At 38.6% G+C, this 20,791-nt stretch overlaps 1 protein-coding gene across 1 annotated transcript; it reads right to left on the bottom strand.

Moving 5' to 3' along the window:
- Positions 1 to 1,390: 1,390 nt before the first annotated feature.
- On the bottom strand, positions 1,391 to 19,034 carry efnb2a (ephrin-B2a). The gene is made up of 5 exons (XM_055214516.2): positions 18,146 to 19,034; positions 12,059 to 12,342; positions 6,590 to 6,682; positions 6,059 to 6,166; positions 1,391 to 5,230 (listed from the first exon to the last, which is right to left on the bottom strand). Exons 1-5 carry the CDS (start codon positions 18,256 to 18,258, stop codon positions 4,833 to 4,835), a joined length of 996 nt encoding a protein of 331 aa, XP_055070491.1. The 5' UTR covers positions 18,259 to 19,034; the 3' UTR covers positions 1,391 to 4,832.
- Positions 19,035 to 20,791: the final 1,757 nt, after the last annotated feature.

The raw sequence follows: 20,791 nt of genomic DNA, 5'->3' as shown, positions 1-20,791 counted from the left end.
GCGGTTGCGTGACTTGCGAGCTCCTCACACACAGAAGGAGCGCATGCATATAGATCTGTTGTTTGTGTTTCAATGGCGTAAGAACTGTGCTGATTAAATTAATGTACAAACGTTAAACGCACACAGGAGTGTGACGTGGGCACTATAGAAACGATCTACCGATTGACAAATTTCTACCGGTTAATCATGTCTACCGGTTTATCACCCACCCCTAATTATTAACAATATTGTTATTGTTAATAACAATAATGGTAACACTTTACAATAAGGTTGTATTTGTTAACAATTGAAGAGTTTCGTTGCAAAACGAGATAAATCAATTTTTTACATTTTTGTCAAAACATGTTTATTATTATGTTATCATGTTATTATTTTGTTTTATGGTGCTACTTGTATTCTTTAAGTTATGAAGGTTTAAATCAAAACAAAACAACTGCAGTTGAATTGATATTAATTGGAATGCACAACCAAAAAACGAGATTTCTGAACAATTAAAAAACGGATTTATCTCGTTTTGCAACGAAACTCTTCAATTATTTAATGCATTACTAATATTGAACAGTCATTGAACAATACTTCTACAGCATTTATTAATCTTGATTCATGTTTTTTTTTCAGCTTTTAATAATATAGTTTTTAAAATCGAACGTTGAAACTGTCAAGTAAGGAATAATTGACGACGGCCATTGAATTATAAGAAAATAATACACACCCAAGGTGGTAATGAGGCACGACGCGGAGTCAATTTTTCCGCTTATACCACGGTTACCACAAACATTGCTCTGGTGCCTATTTTTAAGACATTTGACAGGTTAGGTGTGCGGTTATTTAAAAATAATGCATACCCGTGGGACATTTCTCAACCAATCAGAATACAGCATTCAGCAGACCCGTGATATAGACCGTTTCACCGGGCGCACGTGCGGTGACGCGATAAGCGTCTGGTCCGAACTTTACTTCCGGTTTCTGTTTGTTTAAAAATGACAACTGTATTGACATTAACTAATGTTAACAAAGATGAATAAATCCTAAAAACTACATTGTTCATTATTAGTTCATGTTATTAAATACATTTACTAATGTTTACTAATACAACCTAATGTAAAGTGTTACAATAATAATAATAATAATTTATGAGCTACTGTGAAGTTTTTTTTTAATTAATATGTTTGCTCTACACAATCTTATTTACAGTTTGGTTTCTGAATATAACCAACCCATGATGTGTCTCTGCAGAATATCAGTAAGAATGTGTTCATTTAACTCAGAAACAATGAGAAATTAATTCCTGAGATGTGAAAAATCTTACAATAAAAAAGTCCAAATTGAAAGGGTTAAACTATACCTGACACAACGTGTCAAAACTCATCAAATAAACATAAACGAGAACTGAAAGTTCCATAGGAAAAACATTTTATTGAAAAACATTTTCAGTTTGTAACAGACTGGTGGAATGTGTGTCATTTCTACGCCTTTATAATGTTGCACGTCCTGACCAGATCTCACTGCGAGGGAGAGGTGGGCGCATCAGCCACCGGGAAACGATAGCAACAAAAAGATAACAGGAAACGGAGAAGTTCAGAAAAACTCAAATGATAATACTGAAGTTGTGTACAAACTGGGTAAAAAACAAAACAAAAAAAAAATCAAAGAACTAATTAAATAAATATCTATGGTACACACGTATGGCACAAATATGCAGCAAGCAGTCAGTTTGGCAAATCTCTATCTCATTTTTATCTTTAAACCAGATCAACATGGGAACAGTGCAAAAGGGTTGAGTTGGGGAGTACTGACGAGTGCTAGCTAAAATACATAGCAAAAAATTCCAATTCTATACAAAACATCTTACTTTAAGAGTTTATAAAAAAAGATTTATTGGGTTCGTTGTCAATATTTACAAGTTATTTACCAAAAAATTAGTACGCTCTCTTTTTCAACTGAAGTGATTTGTGTATTTTTTCGTAACTTTTTTTTATTTGCTAGAAATGTGAGAGTAAGGCTATCGTAACAACCGGGGAGCCATGTACAATACAAACAATAACGTATTTACAGCCTCTTATACCTACAGATGTACGGTGCAAAAATTTGAGTCTCGTGAACTCAGGGTGACCATACAAGCAAGGCATTTTACAGTGGACTGAAGACACTTCTCCCAGCTTTTCGCAAATGTTCTGTCAACATCGGTGCAACATTTTACGCTATACCACTCAAATCACTCCTACAATGTTACTAGAACATTTGCGACCTTGGGAAAGTGTCTTCAGATTCAAAGAAACTAAGGAGATTGTCATATTTAGCCCATATGGGATAGCAACCAAACAGCAACATGTTTGTAGTGTTTTGTAGTATGTGTGTCTAGTTTAAAAACAACTGCTCAGTCTTAGTGTGTCTGTGTGTATGTTTTCACAGTTTAACTCGAACCTACAGCACTAAGTAAAAACAAAAAATTATAATAATAACACACCGGGGTTGTAACATTTTCTTATGCTGTATTGTTTCATTTAATTTCAGTGGTTAAGAACACTTTCCATAGGTGAACGTATATCATATTTTTCTCAATTGTTATAAAAATAAATAAAAATTGCATATTTGCAGATTTTGTGGCCTCTTACAGAGGCACAAAGCTCCGATCACACAAGGCTTGGCTTCTAAGCGAGATTCAAGAACCTCCATGAACAAGTGATAAAGAAATGGATGAACAGTTAATGTGGCCCTCATACATTTGTGGACATTAAAAGTCCACTTTTGGTAGACAAATTAAAATTGAAGTTAATGTATGGTAAATGCAGGCTGGCATTGCTAAGAAAGGGGTTTGCACAAATGACAACACACGATCACAGGGACAAGACCTTTCTGTCAGGGAAAATGGGAATTACTGAGTCCTTTGGGAGCTGCGGACTGTGGGATTCACTGACCTTTGCTTAGTGGCTTCCTCTCTAAAATGAATACTGGGTCTAGTTGTGACCTCCGTATCAGTCATAAATCATACTTGTGTTTTCGTTCCTACAGAAACCTCTCACAATTTGAGCCTGACAGATTCCATTTCATGCAATTTACTACATTTAGCCTTGACTCGTGGGTTAGGCATGCTTGCTAACCCACGTCGACTGCTTTCTTTCCAGATTAAGGGGCCTAATTTCTACTCAGAGCACATCTGAGCTTCATCGAGAGAGACAAGCAGGCCGGAGAAGTTGGTTTAGTCAGGTCTCCGTTAGACTTGCCCTTCCTTTGGTCCGTTTCTGGCCCTTCCTTCTCATTCCTTTCAGCTATTTTAAAACCCAACATGCTGTTTTCCCCGAGGGCTCCGTCCAAAGCCACCCCTTCCCTGGCTGTGAGAGCATGTGTGTGTGTGTGTAGTGTGGAAAGGCGGCTATTTGTGTAGGGATTGATGGAAAAAGCAAATAGCAAATGGAGAAATCGGTACGTTAACGGAAATCTCTAAGCTTGCATAATGTGCAGATCTTTCATAAATTATTCATATGCTTGCTGTTTTGCGCCCGTCTGCCTGCATTATAAATAAATTCCACTTGCACTTTTTCCATCCGTTTTGATATACATTTAAACAAATTCCTAAAGAGATGCTTATGAACTTTTTTGTGGTAAATTCAAAACATTGTGTGTTGTGACATCCCTGTGCTTTTGAGCTATAAGGAGAGCACAGCCTGCACTGGTAAATGTGATGGCAGAAATACTAGTAAAACAGGAAACTTGACATGACATGCAAATCTCTTCCAGCAAATGTGTTTCAAAATGGCAGCTCATGCCACAGCTCAATGAGCCTTGTGTAGAATCGCTCCCTTTCGTCTCTGTTTGTTTATATGCTATGAATGGTCTTGCTTATGCTCCACACAGATGATGGGGCTTTCAAAGTGCTGCCAAAGTGTTCATGTGGGTCCTCCACCTTCCCAGCATGCAACAAGACAGCGACAACTGTACCAAATCTATTCATTTCACCTAACCTGCTCTCTTTTTCTCCTTCGCACCTCCAGCCAGCTAACATGTACTAAATGAAATGTGTCTACGTGTCTCCCACAGTACTCAGAAACTGCACATAATACCAGCACGAAAGGATCTCTAGTATGATACACATTAGTTCTTCTACCAAACAAATCCGCAACTGGGAATGACAGAAAGAAATGCAAGATGCATGACCGTACAAGTACACCTTGTAAAAGTGTAGAGGTGGACAAATGAGGCGGGTTAATGTAAATGAAAACAGTACGAGTGAATGCAGAAAAACGGTTGATGTCCTTTGAAAAGTCCAACAGTACGCTCCAAACGTCCGATGAGCCGGTGGACGGGAGGTTCCTGCTTCCTCTATAATTCTACTTCCTGTGGCTGTGACCAATGCGCTGCATTCACTTCCTGTTTTTGTGACAGATCAGCCACTCTTATTCACTTCTTACTTCCAGTCACGTCTCTTCTCCGTCTCTCGTGTCTTTACAGGAGAATGCAGTGAAATAAAAGAGGAAGAATAATTTTCTTCACCTCTCTTTTCATGCCCAACCCCTCAACCCCCCTGCTCGTGTGATTCACACATACTCCCTCATAAACACACTATAGTATCCTAAACGTCCTTTATAGTGCACGTCAATCCCCCAGAGGGATTCCTGTTTTGTTTTTAATTTTCTGTTTGTTTTGCAGGTGCAAGAGCAGCGAATCAGGAGCTTCACTCCAGCATCTAAACTCGAGAGTAATAATCAGGAATATTCTTACAAAAACGAAAAAGACAGCCACGAGAGAGCGGGACGAGGGTGCGCTCAGGCTTCAATCCCGCCATACGGGGGTTCATCGAGGGGCGTGTGGGGGTTGAAGTTAAAGTCAAAAAGTCACACTTTATAATAGATATTCGCCGGGCTCTGCGGTGGCATTTCCTGTACGATGTAAACTGGGTGTCCGTAATCACCGCTCACTTTCTCGTAATGTGGGCAGAAGACGCTGTCAGCAGTCCGCAATGGGATGATGATGTCACTCGGCTCCGAGCCGTTGTTGTTGCTGCCGCCGCCTCTTTTGGGTGTGGCTAACGTGCTGAGTGACAGCGTGGTGGCGTGTTGAGGCGAGTGTTTGCGGTGACGTCGTCGATACTTCAGTAGGAGGAACACCAGCATGATGATAATGATGATGACAATGACGCTGGCCGAGGCGATGCCGGCAAACAAGGCGACCTCCGAACCGATGACGGAGGATTTATTTCCTTCTCCTTTTTCTTCTCCATGTTGAGATGCATCTAAGAGGAAAAAGGACAAAGGTGAGCATACCCACAAATCCAGTAGTACAGGAAATTAGCATACTGAAAAGAAATTCCTCAATGCTTCGTAAGTTTCTTTGCGTGTGGTGAAACATGTCTAGGTTTGTTTATTAAGCAGACAATTATCCCAAGCAACTTTATCCGATAAGTGCAATACTAATACTGGAATTCAAACCTAAAACCAGACAGTACAGAAAGGATACTTTTTAAAATTAGAAAGTGTCTTAATCTTAATAGCTATGAATAAGTGCTCAAGGAAGAAGTATATCTTTAGCCATTTCCTAAAATATATCCCTAAGTATAAAATTAAATGATTTGTTAAAAAGGCACAGCCAAATTTGGCTTATAATAGATATCGTCTCAGAAACTATGCACAAAGGGGTCATAGAAAGCCATTGACAGAGTGCCACAATGTTTCTCAGGGGCTGGCAGAACAGATGAGCTGCTCATATTCACAACAAGACATGCGGATTAGTCTACCTGAGACACTCCTTTCAAATGACTTTGATGGCCATATGCTTCTATTTAGAGCGAAGAATGCGAGAAAAAGAGAGGGATGTCGAATTTTGCAATGACTAAGTTTCACCACGCCCATCCTGCTCTGTCACATTTATAGCTGCTTGTCAATTCATGAGAAAGCATCAGAAATGTGTGTGTTTGTCTATGTGCAGGTCATTGACGGATGATGACTGTCACTTGCTAAGCAAGAAGACAAAATGAAAACGCAGAGCGAGAAATGATGAATCAGCGAACATCCCTTGCAATGTCAAATTAAACACGCAGGAGTGTACGGGTGATAAAGCTTACCAGGCTTGTCAAGTACTTCATTCGATTTGGTGTCCTTGATCCCTGGGTCGTGGTATTTGGGGGGGTATCTGGTGGGGTAGTCTTTGGGGAAAATGGGATCTGAGGGGTCTGCAAAACATAGATAAGAAACACATTCATCACTCTGATACCTACATGGGCATTTCCATGGAGACTTATTACTTTCTCGCTGCTCGAGGAAATCAAAGTCCGCATGCATGCATTTGTGACTAACACAAATCATGAGCGTGTGTGTGTGTGCTCTTAATTAAAACACGGGCAGCTATGATTAATCCAGTGACCTTCAGTATGTGTCTTTGCGTTCGTGAGAGAGCGAGAAATTCGTGTTGGTGGGTGTGGCTATGGTAATTACTATGGATGTCGCTGGTGAAGTGATTGTCATTAATTACGATGCACGGCCTGCAACGGGTTCGGATTTTGAAACCGCTATATTGTTCAACACCCACATGCATGTCCACAGTAAAACAGTTATTACACACCCACATTTGCACCGCAGCTGTAAAGATTACTCACTTTGTCCAACCTTCATGACGATTTTCATCCACTTGGTTTTACACACCCCTCCTTCCTGATTATCCAGCCCGTCCATCGTCCCATTAGACGTAGCTGGGAGGCAATGAAGAAAAGAAAACTTTAGCAACACATCCTAACACGCAAAAATGCTATTTTAATATGCAAATCCATAATTAAGATTGTAAAAAGCTTGTACCAATTTACATGATGTCATTACATGCATAATTAACATAAACGGCGAATATTCATTCATCCTTATAAAATAGTCATCTTTGCGCAGCACGTTCATAAATCATGTAACTAAACTTTGAGTAGTTCCTAAACTAAACTCCTGCAAGCCAGCTTTTATCACCCGAAATCGTGTTTGGATAGATGTCAGGACCCCCGCAGAATGATGCTTTTAAACTTTCATTGAGATACAGGAAGGATTAAAGGAATAATATAAAGTTGATTTTGTTTGCCGGGGAGGCAAAAGCCTGGAGCAGCAAGAGCGGGTGTTAATAATTTAGCAAATAAGGCACAGAGAGAGAGAGAGAGAGAGAGAGAGAGAGAGAGAGAGAGAGAGAGAGAGAGAGATATTTTTATGAATATGATGTGCTGTTGAAAGTGTGTAATGCTTTACCACAGCAGATGTTTGTACAGAAACAACGGTGTAAGAAAAAATAAAAATAGTCCTCTCTTTTGAGCAGATGTTAGACTGGTCTTAAAAAGTCAATGCAGAAAACAATTAATATTTATATTTTTTAATATAAAATGACATGTTTTGTTTTCAGTGACAATAAAGCAACAGACTAGAATTAAAATAAAAGCAACTGTCAGCTCAAATACTCAAAGGGCTTCCTTTCATGAACCTCAAACCAAATACACTCATCGCAAACTGAACCGAGATATTTTTGACGTTATTATTTGTGTCTCCAAACAAATCCCTAACACTATCAACAGTATTCTAGCCACTGGTCCCACGTGTCTCATGTGTCCTTTTAATCAACAATGCAGCTATGCCGTGTGTGTGTGTGTGCCCACGCCCGGCAGGCTTGTGGTCTATTGGGTCAGTAACGCAGAGGTAATGAGCTGCCAAGGGCTTAACGTCTGGTCAGCGTCCAGAACAATGTGGCCTGCATTCACAGCGAGAGAGACACAGAGAGCGAGGGTGTTGTAGTCTATGAGACGCCTGTCCCATCATCACTTTTTCCCAATGCTGCCACTTTAATAAAGCAGAAGGGGTGAGAGTGAATTTCTGTATGGCGTCACCATGAGACAGATCTCTCTGCTGCTACTTCTGTCATCCTGGTGCGTGTTCAAATCTTTTGTCAGCAGCATAATCCTGGGGCGATTTTTCCCTTTTTCTGGCTTTTAGTATGGTCAAGCTCATTATATCTAAAGCTCCTTAAATGCTTGCATTCCTTTCAGCGTGTTTGTTTCTATATACACACACATGCATAAAAACAGCAGATCACTAGACAACAATCACATGATTTTATGATCTCCCATTCCATGTCGGCAATTTGTTTACAGACACATGGCACACGCATTCTTTAGTTTTGGTTTCCCTGACTAATCCTATTTCACTGTCTGATCAAACTTGATATAAGCATTTGGAAAAAAATATTATAATTACTAAAAAGAAATACAGTTAGGGTTAGGTTTAAGGCTGTGTGTGTTACAAGCAAAGTCACAACCAAGTACTGATACAGGATAAGTGAAACCCTAGCAAGATCAAACCTGGCCGTAGGGTATCTTAAGTCCTGCCACGACAAAATGGCAACCAGTAGGAAAAGAAATTGACACCATTTGTAATTATATTTCTGAAAACTAAGTACTAGTATTCACCAAACTACACTATTACTTAATTTAGACAATTTCAGACAATATATGACGTATATAAAAATAACTTTGTGCATATATGCAAATATATATTACTTCTACAATGCCACTAATACTTTGCTATTGCAAACCAAGCCAAAATGGCTATATGAAGGTAAATCTGCATCTGAATTATGATGAGCTGCTGTTTTGCCTGGATCAACATGCCATCAGGGTCACGAAGCTGCGAACAGCGCTCAAGCCAATAACCGGAGCTGACACACCACAACACACACACAAAACATTACACATCTTCTCTAATAAGATATGGCAGAGAACCTCGAAAAGCCCTTAGTGCCTTTGACCAAAGCCGCACAACCACCGCCTCCCTCTCTCTCTCTTTCTCCGTCTCCATGTGTCTTCTCTTTCTGTCTGAGTCACAGTCAACAAATCACTGGCTCAACTGGTAACGTTAACAATATTGCCAGGACAGAAATAGACAATAAAAAAGGTTAAGTGCATGAGAATAAAAAAGCAGGGAAAATCGAAAATAAAAGATAGTGACCTTAGCATCTGTCACTCTCTGTTTCTGGGCCTGGAAGGTAAGTACATGATTTCTCTGCAAATAGCAGCAAACACATACACGGGTGATTCTCACGAAACCATTGAAACACCACGGCACTAATGATTTTAGCTTTAAAATGTGTAATATAGTAACATTAAAAAGCATCAGAATTAACACAATACTGTGTTCTACCTTGCACAATGTGTGATTTCAACATAAGAATTTATAATTGGAAATTTTATCTCATTTTCTGCTGAAATTCTCATTACCGCAATGTGTCCGGCTGTGTTTGAACATGCGTTATGTTGTAATTTAATCAAATTAACACAAAAATATTAAGAAAAAAATAAATGGATGTTTTGCTAGACTACTTTAGATGACAGAAAAAATATTTACTGAATATTCATGTATAATAATAATGAAGAAAAATTAGGAAAATGATGTGTCCATGCCTGATGTTCTCATCCTCCACAACACTTTTTGAGAACAGTTTAAGCACACATACAGAATTTTAATAAAGTTTGATTTTGAGTGACCAAGCACATGGACCAGTTACTTCAAGATGGCTACCAGGTAAGATAATTTTTTACAGTTAATTTGAAATATTGTCTTGTCAGAATGCTTACACGACATTTTGATTATCATTACCGCAACAGATGCTTATTAAATGTTAATTTAATTAATAGAAGCATAATACTTTGATTTTAAATGCATGTGCAGAATCTCCAAATTATGTTCTTTCAGGTTTGTCATGTCATTTTGAAAATATGTCAGTGTTGATGTTTTCTGACTGTTGCGGTAATGAGATTTTTTAGGACTATTTTTTTTAATTATGTTACAAAAAGTGTTAAATGATAAGTAAAAGTTTTTAAATTAATGTTCCCATTTACTCCAGACTTTGTTTTTCAATGTCTGGAGGGGGAAAAGGTAAATTTAAAATTTAACATTTTCATGCTTGACATTTTTAAAACCAAGTTTTCGTGAGAATCACCCACACACACACACCTTTTATAAAGCTATATTGAATCATACTTAGGGCTGGGTATCGATTCAAATGTTCCAGATCGGTTCGATTTCGATTCTCGGTTCGATTTTCGATTCAGATTTTTTTTTACGCTGTTTATTCTCGATTCAACTCAATGAATATAGATTATATTATATTATATTAGAATATATTAGAATATAGACTGAATGAATGAATGATAGCTTCTTGGTAACATCGCGCAAGGCAACAAAGAGGGTGACATCTAGTAGAAAAGACTAGTAATTAGATTAACATTAATCTTACGTTCAATGTTTGCGAAAATAAATATAGGGGAAAAAAACGATTCGTGGCCTTTGAGAATCAATTTTGAATCGACCACGGTAAAAAAAAAAAGATTAATCGAAAAATCTTTTTTTTTTTGCCCAGCCCTAATCATACTGACTATAAAAAAAAGTCTCACACGCAGTCACGCACACACGCACGCCCGCACGCACGCACTGTGTAATACAGTAAGTAAAACTGATGCAATGCAACACTAATTAAAGTATCAGATGAAATTCGCATTCAGCTTTTCAAAACACTACTTTGTCTCTCTTTTTGCACTTAGCTTGTAATGTTTCTGTTAATGTTTTCCTGGCTGATATTATTGTCGTCTTGGACCTTTTTATTGTGACATATATCAATATAAATGCATGCTGTTTAGACAAACAACTCAAAATGTAATACAAAGCTGATTGTGTGATTTTAATACGGAGGTCACCGCGAGGGGAGAACCCTTAATGTAAAATACAACTGCTTTTTCTAGGCCAATGATATGATATATCACTTTAAACAAATTTAAACTACTGTTCATTTCTCCAGGGGCAAAATATCTGAGTGTACCTGTATAATTTACATAGATGGGGTTTAATATCTTTTCATTGTATCGTGTGTTATTTCTTTTTAATGAAGCATTTCTGCTCTCTCTCTCTCTCTCTCTCGCACCATATTTAGATCATGTTTCTCTCTCCTGGCTACCGGCCGCAGGGCAGTCTGTCAGACAAGATCACATCAAGCTCATCTTCACACACAAACACACACAATCATTTTAGAGTCATCAGCATCCGGCTGCAGATGAACCATTGAGAGCAATTTTAACGTCTAAGCTGCAAAAACACGTACACAAACACAGACATTTGGCTTGCAGAACACGTTTGCGAGGGACCGAAATCATCTGATTGGTTTCTGAGCAGATCCGTTTGATAAAGACAGAGTGATTAAAACAAGCTGTTAGGATTAAACTTTTTAATTAATGACTTATCGAATAAACCACAGCAGTCATACAGCTCTGCGCTAACACACACACACACACACCTCTCCACGTACACATATACACACATGATTCCAGCCGTACAACAAGGCAATTAACATCTACAATGCCGCAAAATGAACTCATTTCTCTTTACTTCTTTTTCTCTTTCACTTTTCCTTTACAAATTAGAGTAGCTTAAAGAAACTGAGAGAGAGCAAAAATAAAGGAGGAGCGAATTTCCCAGAACAGCAAAATTGGATTTTCTCTATTTGCTGGAGGTAAACTCTCTACGAGCGAGCGAGGCAGAGGGAGTGATAGAGAAAGAGAGAGAGAGAGAGAGACGGAGAGGAAACCGCCCTGAACTTACTAAAGGCAAATGAGATTGACGCTGTTTATCAAGGCACAACCGTGTTTATGTTATATGTATGTTAGAGAAAGAACGTTTGTAGACGTCTGGTGTGTGCAGTTAGCGTTTTGTATGTGTGTGTGTGTGTGTGCGTGTGTATGCTTTCATAGTTAATGGTGCCATTTTACAAAAAAAACGCTTTGTTTATCTGAAAATCACCAATAATGTCAGTCGACATAAACAAACACAAGCAGCCATGACAGAAACGTGTCATTAGCTAAACACACGGACACAGTGACATGCTAAAACATCACTAATGTAGTTTACGCAGCAAGCGCACCGTAATGTCAACAGTCACCCTAGTGCTAAAGAAACCACATAAATTTGACCGCAAGGCGAACATAATTGGCCAGAATCATTCGGAAAAGTGATCTAATGGTCTCAAACAGGCGTGTACGGATATCCACTGTCAAACTTACAGATAATGTAGTAGTCTTTTCCCCTGAAGAACTCCAAGCCCCAGAGGTTTGGGCTGAACTCTTGGAATTTAAGAGTGAATTTGACGTCCTGGTCCGGTTTGACGCAGTTGAGTAAAGGCGTATCCGCCTTTGTGACCGTACAGGACTCCAGCTGTTCCCGAGGAACCATATAGAGTTTATAATACTCCACTCCTTCCATTGAGCCGCCCTCCACGCGTGGGCAAACAATGTCCATCTTATCCCCGATCTGTGGGTACAGCACCAGGCCCTGTCCTGGCACGAACCTTCAAGAGAGAGACACAGAGAGAGGAAGTGAGACATGACACACAATAAATTACATTCGCAAAGATTCTGAGGTTGAGAAATACGCTGGATGGTGTAATAAATTATTAAAATAGTGTAATAAATTATTTAGCAATGATTATAAATCAGATTCTGAAAAAGTTACACTGGCTACTGAAAATGTGGTAAAGTAAGTGACGTGCTCTTAAACGGCAAGCTTTCAACAAAAACCAAAAAACGACAATTCAGATCGTTTTAAACTTTATAATGAGAAACGGAGCGAGAATGAGACAAGAGTGTTGACAAAAGTAATTCGGATTTAAGAATAAAGGCAAATGTTGGTGTCTTTGATGCCAAGTGCTCAAACATCAGGGCTGTGAAAACAAAATGATGTCATGAGAAATGAGAAGCGCCGCAGCCCGCGTACACACGCAGTGCGTTTCTGTGTACGGCATCAGGCGACGCTCACAGTCAACTGCCCCGAGGGACTAAAACAGGAGTAGCTGGGAAAACTGCTCTGGTGTGTGTGTCTGTCTGATGTGCAGCGGGTAGCTGTCAGGACTATCTGTACCACAGATCTAACTACACAAATCCTCTTGAGCCGTTTTCGGCATCAAAACACTGAACACTGGATTGCAATCTCGTTCATGATGTCTTATCTCTGCGCTAGCTTATTTGAAAAGCCGAAATAGTGTTTGTGTGTTGTAAGATTTGCCTAGGGATCCTTCAAAAGAAAAGGGTGCGACTCATGTATTCCCTGAGCAAAACATGATCACACCTTAAAAGTTTACACACGTTTACAAATCTGTAAACTGAACACTGTAGACTTATTGTGTGCAAATCTGCATTTGCATATAAACAAAATCTCTTGCTTACCAAAAAGCATACAGATCATACTGCCCAAAACAAACGTAGGCTATATTGATTTGCATCTCTATTTCAGACATGCCCATTTTTTTTATGCACACATGATTGGTCGGACACAGAGCAAAGAAACAGAGAGACAGAGGGCAAATGCATCTTTCTTGTTACGACGCACAACATTTTAGCTCACCCACATCCCCATAGCTAGTCATTATCCTAAACCACAGGCTATACAAGGTCACCCCACAGCCCATACACTCACACATTCTGCTATTAAAGGGGTGTTTTATGTGTCTGTATTTTACATGAGCCATTGTAAAAACAGTCTTTGGTAGTTAAAGTCTTGGGAGGGGGTGTTGGGGTAAAAGCAGGGGGTAGTTGTACAAATAAAGCCAGAGGTCAAACTCATGTTTGCAAATGGCTTTAATCCTTGTCTAAAAGACACACTTTAACATCCCAACTTTAGACTTGGTGATTCTCCCAGCGGTCATAAATACTGCAGGACATGTGAATGTGGAAAAGAAAAGGATGACAGACGAAGGGTTTGCACACGTTTAACACAGACCGCTCATTCTGTTAACAAGACTGCAGCTGCACACAGAGAAGCCATTAAGCCAGAAAGTGTGTGCATGTGTTTGCGAAAGAGAAAGAGCGGCCGGGACATGTGCAGCGCATCTACGAAGACGCGACCACTCGTGGACATTTCTTCATAATTTTATTTGCGGCCTGTGATTTTTCCTTTTTTATCTCCGTTTCTCCCGCCCGGTGCAGCTGTTTCGTCTTTTGTCACTGTCTATTTCTCACTGACTATTTTTCGCTTTTGGCAGCGTTACTGAAAACTTGAGGCACTTCAAAATGAAGCCATTTCACTTAAGTTGTTGGCCACAGACATGAAAGCACCCAAAAAGAGAAAAATCAATACGTTGGCTAATGAGCGCAAGACTTTCAGGACTGTCTTTGTTCACTTGCATGTGATTATGAAACTAAAGCTGAAAAGCAGGTCTGCTTGGACAACTGAAAGGTGTTAAATACCAAAGGAAAAGACATCTGTTTTATTTTAATTCCTATTGCCTCTCCATATTTCTTATTCGTCTGATGTTTTTTTTTTTTTTTTTTGAACGAGAGACTTATTGGGGGTCAAAGCCAGGCTCAATTACTAAGGATAAGATGAACACATGTTCTTAATACAAACTAATAATAAAAAACCTTTACTTTCTCTGTCGCAGCATTTAGGGATTGAAACTCATCATTGTATTCATATATCTTGCTCCCTTGTCCTGGAAATGCATCCTTATCTTCATCCATCCTCTAGCTTCTCCCTTTCCCCCTCTTTATTTCTGGAAATGATGCCTTCGTATATAAATCTTCATTATTTGCTTTCCCCTCTAGCTGCTCCCTTTCCCCTTTCTTTATCCCCTTGATAATCTCAGGCTCTAGTTGTGTGGGCCGAGTCGTGACATGGTGACAGCAGTAGCCTAATCCTGTCCCAATAGGACCACAGTGCTCTAACGACACTAGCGGTGGACGCATTGGAGCGAAGGGAACTAAATGTTTGACTTTCAATCATCTGACCAATACAAAGGTCTGTTGGAAATAGAAATCCATGGATACAAAGCAGGAAACAATGGAAAAGGACAGACATCTCAACAGTTTAAACATGCTTTGCAACAAATGCTTTGACACAGTGTCAGCTGACAGGGCAAAGCAACCAGACAGGCGCCTCATCCCTGTATATGCTCGTTTGTCAACCTATTTCTTTCTTTTCTATTTTCTTATTCATTCCATAATCCTGATGCACAAGTGCTATGTTATTACTCCAATTTTATTATTTTCATTGCACCCCCTCTCCTTTCCACCACAGCAAACTTCATCTGTACAGCTAGACATCTTATTTTCCCTTCAGTCTCTTTTCCTTCCCACAGCGGTGTCACAATCCCACCCATCTGCTAATATGTTGACAAAAAAGACATGCCAAATTTCTAAAATGATTTACTTAGCATCTTAATCATAACAGCTTTTCATTAGCAGTCTATCAGAAGTTCTTGTGCCTCTCAACGCAATGGGGAGGGGGAAGTTATTATTCGCGTCCCACTCGCCCTTTCATTCATTCATGCTGTATCTGCATGTGTATAAAGCCATGGATGTGTCCCCATCAGATCCCTGCTAAGACATGTAATCTCTCAATGAAGAGAGGGAGAACCTCTTTTGACTGAAAATGTGTAAAGCAGACTGCTTTTGTTTTCTCCACCTCTAACAAAATGGATTACCACAAGGAACAAGGAAGAGAAGGCGAAGAAGAGAGAGGAAAGAAATCTTTACGTGTCAGATACATCTGAGGTAAAGCAGCTGAGAGGTATTACTGTATAGAGGCAGTGCGCTCTAAATTGTCACATTTTTGCAAAGGGAGGAAAGAAAAAACAAACGTGTTGTTTTTTTAACGTCACACGTACAGACACTCGCTCAGTGATTCAGTAATATTGGATGCCTGTCTCTCGACAGAAGGCCGAAGGGAGTACAGTACCAATTTTAAGCACTCCTACTATTATACTGCGCTGATACATTAGATGAAGGCATATCCCGTTGCGCTCCATACTCACAAATACTGTACCTATGGGATTTATTTATCCATCGTCTCCAGACAATGCGCTCAGTGTTTATTGGGTTATTATGTTTCTAAAGTAAAACAGATGACAAAGAAAGAAAGAAAGCTTGCCAACGCTTACACTAGTCTATATATACCCAACATCTTATCTCAATGTTTTGTAAATCTGGTTAAGATAAAGGCGGTAAAACAGCTTTTATGATGTAAAAATACAGCTGTTAGCCACAACAATGTTATCAGCGGCATCACCCTACGGTCCTACAAAAGATTCATATATGTGAAGCTGCCACCTCAACAGAATGCTGGGAATGTCCACTGTGGGTTATTCCATGGAAAACCAGCTCACCAAGCGAAAATAAGGCTTGCAGCAGATATGAGCCACATATTTACAGTGACATGCTGGTAGAGGTCACTTTATAGTTGCCATGGGTCTCATTTTCACCTACTAAATATAATTAATTGCAATAAAATAACAGCTTTTAAGTTCAGATAATTACATATTAAGTAAGTAGGCCTACATATATTAATATTGTTTAGTTTGTAGCCTACTTAATAAACACTAGCTTACCTATGTCTATAGAAACAATCTGTTTTCTGATTTATCCATAATATGTTTTGGCAGAAACAAAGAAATTTTACATTTTAAAGTAATTTTAACATTGCATAAAGGCCGGTCATCCATATCCATTTAACGTGCATATTTCAGTAAAGTTAAATGAATTCGTAAATGCAATTGTGATATTCCTCTACAATATTACAATATAAAAACGATTAAAATGGAAACAATGTAAAAGTAGGTTAAGTAGAGTAGGCCAGTGGTCATAGGCACTTTTGGCAAAACTGAAATACTTTAATACGTCTTTCTTTCTGCGATAAATTTCCTACGAATAGTGTTGTACATTTTCTTTCCTCGTGCATCATTACTATGCTATTTTTTGTTCATGCAACATCTACCTTTAATTCATTTAGACCTCCCAATTATGAGCATGGGCAATTTTCTTTCTTTTCAAAAAAGTTACTCGCATTTTCACAGCTGAGAAGTTAAATGAAGGAATTAATAAGCGTATATGCACAGATTTCCAGAGCGTGAAGATGCAGCAATGAAGGCCGAGGATCTTTTGAACAATTCAATCCCATCGCGTCGCGTGGAGAGCCAACCGCTTTTGTGAATTACACACTTATTATTTAACCTACGCCTGCGACACATCCAGAGGACTAAAGACATCCGCTTTATTACCTGAGTAATAAAGAATGATTATCAACACAGGACACCTGTTCTGCGCTCTATCCATCCTGCACCCTGTCCTATACAGGCAAAGGCTGAAAAGAGGGCATTGGCGCTGTGTAGACAGCTAAACTTCAATTATTAAACACGCTGGAGTTTCACCTAAGAAATCCTTACGAACCGCGAGAGGCTCCCGCGCTGGGCACGAGACCCCTGCGAATTTCAAGGAGATGTTTTTGTTTTCACAACGCTGATAGTCGACGCGTTTCTGCTCATTTAAACATTTTTTAAAGACTTACTTCGATGTCATTTAGAAGAAAAACGTAGCGCAATGTTTCCACAATAGAACGCAATTACTTTTGAATCTATTGTTTCAGAAAAATGCACGGTGTTCAAATTACGCATTATATATATAGAAAAATATACACCCCTTTTTCAATAATAGACTTCTCCATCACCACGTAGCACCAAATGAGGCCTGTTAAAAAAGTAAACACGGCCTATCTATTAGGGCGAACAATGAAAAGGGGGTTATTTGCTAACCTTTCAGGTTTCGTTTTCTATCAGAGGATAGTTACGATAAGATAAAAAAAATCGTGAGGACTTAAACATTAACATTCTATTTTGGTTAAACTACATTTATGACATAAACTTTACATGTATGCTTCCATAAACATCAAATGGCATATCTACAATTTTGTACAAATAAACGAGTAGCCTAAGTTACAAAATGTCGTAAAAAATATTTTAACTGTGAAATACACCTCAAACCACTGTGCGTAAATCATCTCGGAGTTATGACCTGAGATCATGGGGCCATCTAAAACAATTAATTTCGAAGCGTTTCCCACAGATTTGCAACGTAGCACAAATAATTATGTTATTAGTTTTTATAGAAAAACTAACCTCAGCTCGATCACCTGCTCTTCATTTTATTTACAGTAGGCTAAGACAAAATGAATGCGTTGGCACTACATGCTAGCCTATAATGTTTTGCTAAACATTATCATTTCGAAATCACCCACTTTTAGTAATTAGCCTATATATTAGCCTAATGAGAAAAATAAACAGCAGTTAAATGTGACTGACGGACTTTGCAGACTCGTGCACTTACTTGGTATTCGTCGTGTTCCAGTATATGGAGTCGAGAACGAGCGCGCGGGACAGGTTCACCTTGCACGCGATGATTAAAACTCCAAAGTAATATCTCCACAGAGAGTCGCCCATCGTCCGTTATGACCGCTACGGTCAAATTCCGTTTCGCGGGAATTTCTAGTTTGAAAAAATAAAGAAACTAAAAAAAGAACACGTCTTGTGGAGTGACGCGTGTGACAATCAATATCCCCGTTCCAGGAGAAAAAGGCAAATAATGTATAAAAGGAACCCGGTTAAAAGTGAACCATCCGAAAGAGAAGAACTACTCCTCTAATAGTCCTGCTCGAGATGACAGAGAGCAGCACCGCGGACAGCAGACAGTTTCTCATTCGGTAAAATACACTACTGAGTGGAGCACTCTCCGTTCAACCGGCTGTGGTGAGCACGTACATTCCTCAGAGGAAGGCGACCAGTGTCGTCGCCGCCGTCGTGCTGGATGTCCGTGGAGACATGGAAGTTAATCCCCTCGATGTGGATAGAAAGCCAGGCAGGTACCAATTCCAAATGCAGGAAACCCAAGCTTGTCTCGAGGTATTCCGTTCAGGCACACGAGAGAAAAATGCCAGAGTTCCCAAAATGAATGAGGCAGTTTGGAAAAGATGGACAATAATTAAATAATTGCAGCCTACTGGATGAAGGAAAAAAATAAGGATGATAAATGACTGAAAATAAAAAAAAGAAAATGGAAAGATGAAGTCAAATGAAAGTTCTCATGGGTCGCCGTGAAACCCGCTCTGTAGCAGAGAATAGCTGCGACGCGAACCATACAGGTCCGGATTGAAATGCTGTGCGCGTGAATAGTGGGACTGCTCCTTTCTCCGCGCGAGTCTTTACTGCAAGTAGCTGTAAGCGTTTACAACGCGGAATATTTGTCAGACCGAGTTTTTTTGGACTCCTCCCACCTAGCGTTTCATTGGATAGGTGGCGATGGAGAGAAACCTGTCAATCAAACAGTCGCTCAGTGACTGGTCTAGCCATACGAGAATATTTTGGACTTCAGGTCCATCGCTCCAGCTTTAAAACAATAAGAAATAATGAAATTTACGCATATAAAAATTATTATTGAAACTACTGTTGTTAGTAAAACGTATTAGTATATACTGGTAAAGTTTAGGTAATAATCACTCTTATAGTGTGCACATTATGCTTTCTGTTGATTATAATTTATTATTTTTTATTGGGTTTAAATATGTAGGATTCATAGCATTTATAAAGGTCGATTCCAAATCCGTTATGGCCAGCAAGAATAAAGGCATTTATTTAGGTTGAGGCCATCTAAATGATAGGAGGATTCATTCAACGGACAACAGCGCCCACTAGCGCTCAAATAGACTTAAAGTAAGTACTTTCATTCGTTTTAATTTGTTCATGTAAAAGTTTAGCACTGGCTATCTTTTACGTCTTAAAATTGTGCGATATTAAATCATGAATTTAGTTTATTGTAATCCAGAATTGTATATAATTTTTATTGCTGTTATATAGTGTACAAATGCACAGTAATACCAGCTTTTATAACTAAATGTGTTATCAGAAAATTACCAATTTGAACTAACTTTAAAGCAAAACAGTATAAAGTGTCATTAAAATACATGTTTATTCATGTAAATAATAATTTATAACAATAATAATTTATTGGTAGAATTAATTTATTTAGTAGTAGACACTTTGTAGCCTATTGTTAAAATTTTAGGTATTGTTAATGTCATTTAAATGAATTTAATATAACTATTTAAGGAGAAGTAAAATAGGCTATATGAGGTATAAAGAAGATATATATTCGCATGCGCAGATTGCGCACCATTAAGGAAACAGCACTTCTAAAGCTGAATTAGAACTCAAGTGTGAAAAAGTTTCCACACTCTCCAAAGGCTTAAATTTAATCAGCATATTTATTTTTGTCGGTGTTGTTTTCTCAAACGAGCAGATTCCACATCGAAGCGACAATTGTGACACTACAAATGCTGAATACACAGTCTGCTCCGTTCAGTAAAGTTTAACGTGCTACATCAAAGAAATTCCAATTACATCTGTGTTATTGTTTCACGTATAGACATATTTTTGTATATAGAAAAATGATATAGAGGAATAAATATTGGGTATTTATAAGTTGAAAAAAGACTGTCCTATTGGCGATATAGCCAGCCACCAAACGTTGACAAATGCAAAGGTAATCAATTATTTGCTGTGCACGGCTGGTGTTGTTCTTCTCCCACATTACCAAGACAAAAGCAAACAATAGGACGAACTAACACAACTCTAGAAAGCGTCTTCCCTACAGGAAAACACGGAAACGACAAGTTCCTGAGTTGTCTCAAAATAACCAACGCAGATGAGTCTCGGTTTCTTGGTTAGGAAAAGGCTAATTATATATAATATTTTGTAGAGAATTTTCCGTAAGCTATTTTTGTTTTTAATTTTCACAAATACTAAGCTAAGGATAGGATAATACTGTAAGCAAAAATATATGTGCACTTAAAATTAAACATAAAAAATATTTCATACATAAATTCTGCAGTTGACTGACAGGATACATTTAATTGAAATATTTTTAAGAAACAAATTGAGCTACACGCAAACCTAAGTGCACTTTAATTAGGCCTAAATT

This window comes from Misgurnus anguillicaudatus, chromosome 17, assembly GCF_027580225.2.
Source record: "Misgurnus anguillicaudatus chromosome 17, ASM2758022v2, whole genome shotgun sequence".
Classification (NCBI taxonomy): Eukaryota; Metazoa; Chordata; class Actinopteri; order Cypriniformes; family Cobitidae; genus Misgurnus; species Misgurnus anguillicaudatus.
The sequence above is the reverse complement of the archived record's forward strand: the minus strand, read 5'-3'. Positions and strand labels throughout refer to the sequence as shown.

Coding starts and splice junctions, on each gene's coding strand:
- efnb2a (XM_055214516.2), bottom strand. CDS start 18,258: ATGGGCGACTCTCTGTGGAGATATTACTTTGGAGTTTTAATCATCGCG. Junction 6,683..12,058: donor AAAAGACTACTACATTATCT/GTAAGTTTGACA, acceptor ATTGCCTCCCAG/CTACGTCTAATGGGACGATG. Junction 5,231..6,058: donor TGAAGTACTTGACAAGCCTG/GTAAGCTTTATC, acceptor TTTTCCTCTTAG/ATGCATCTCAACATGGAGAA.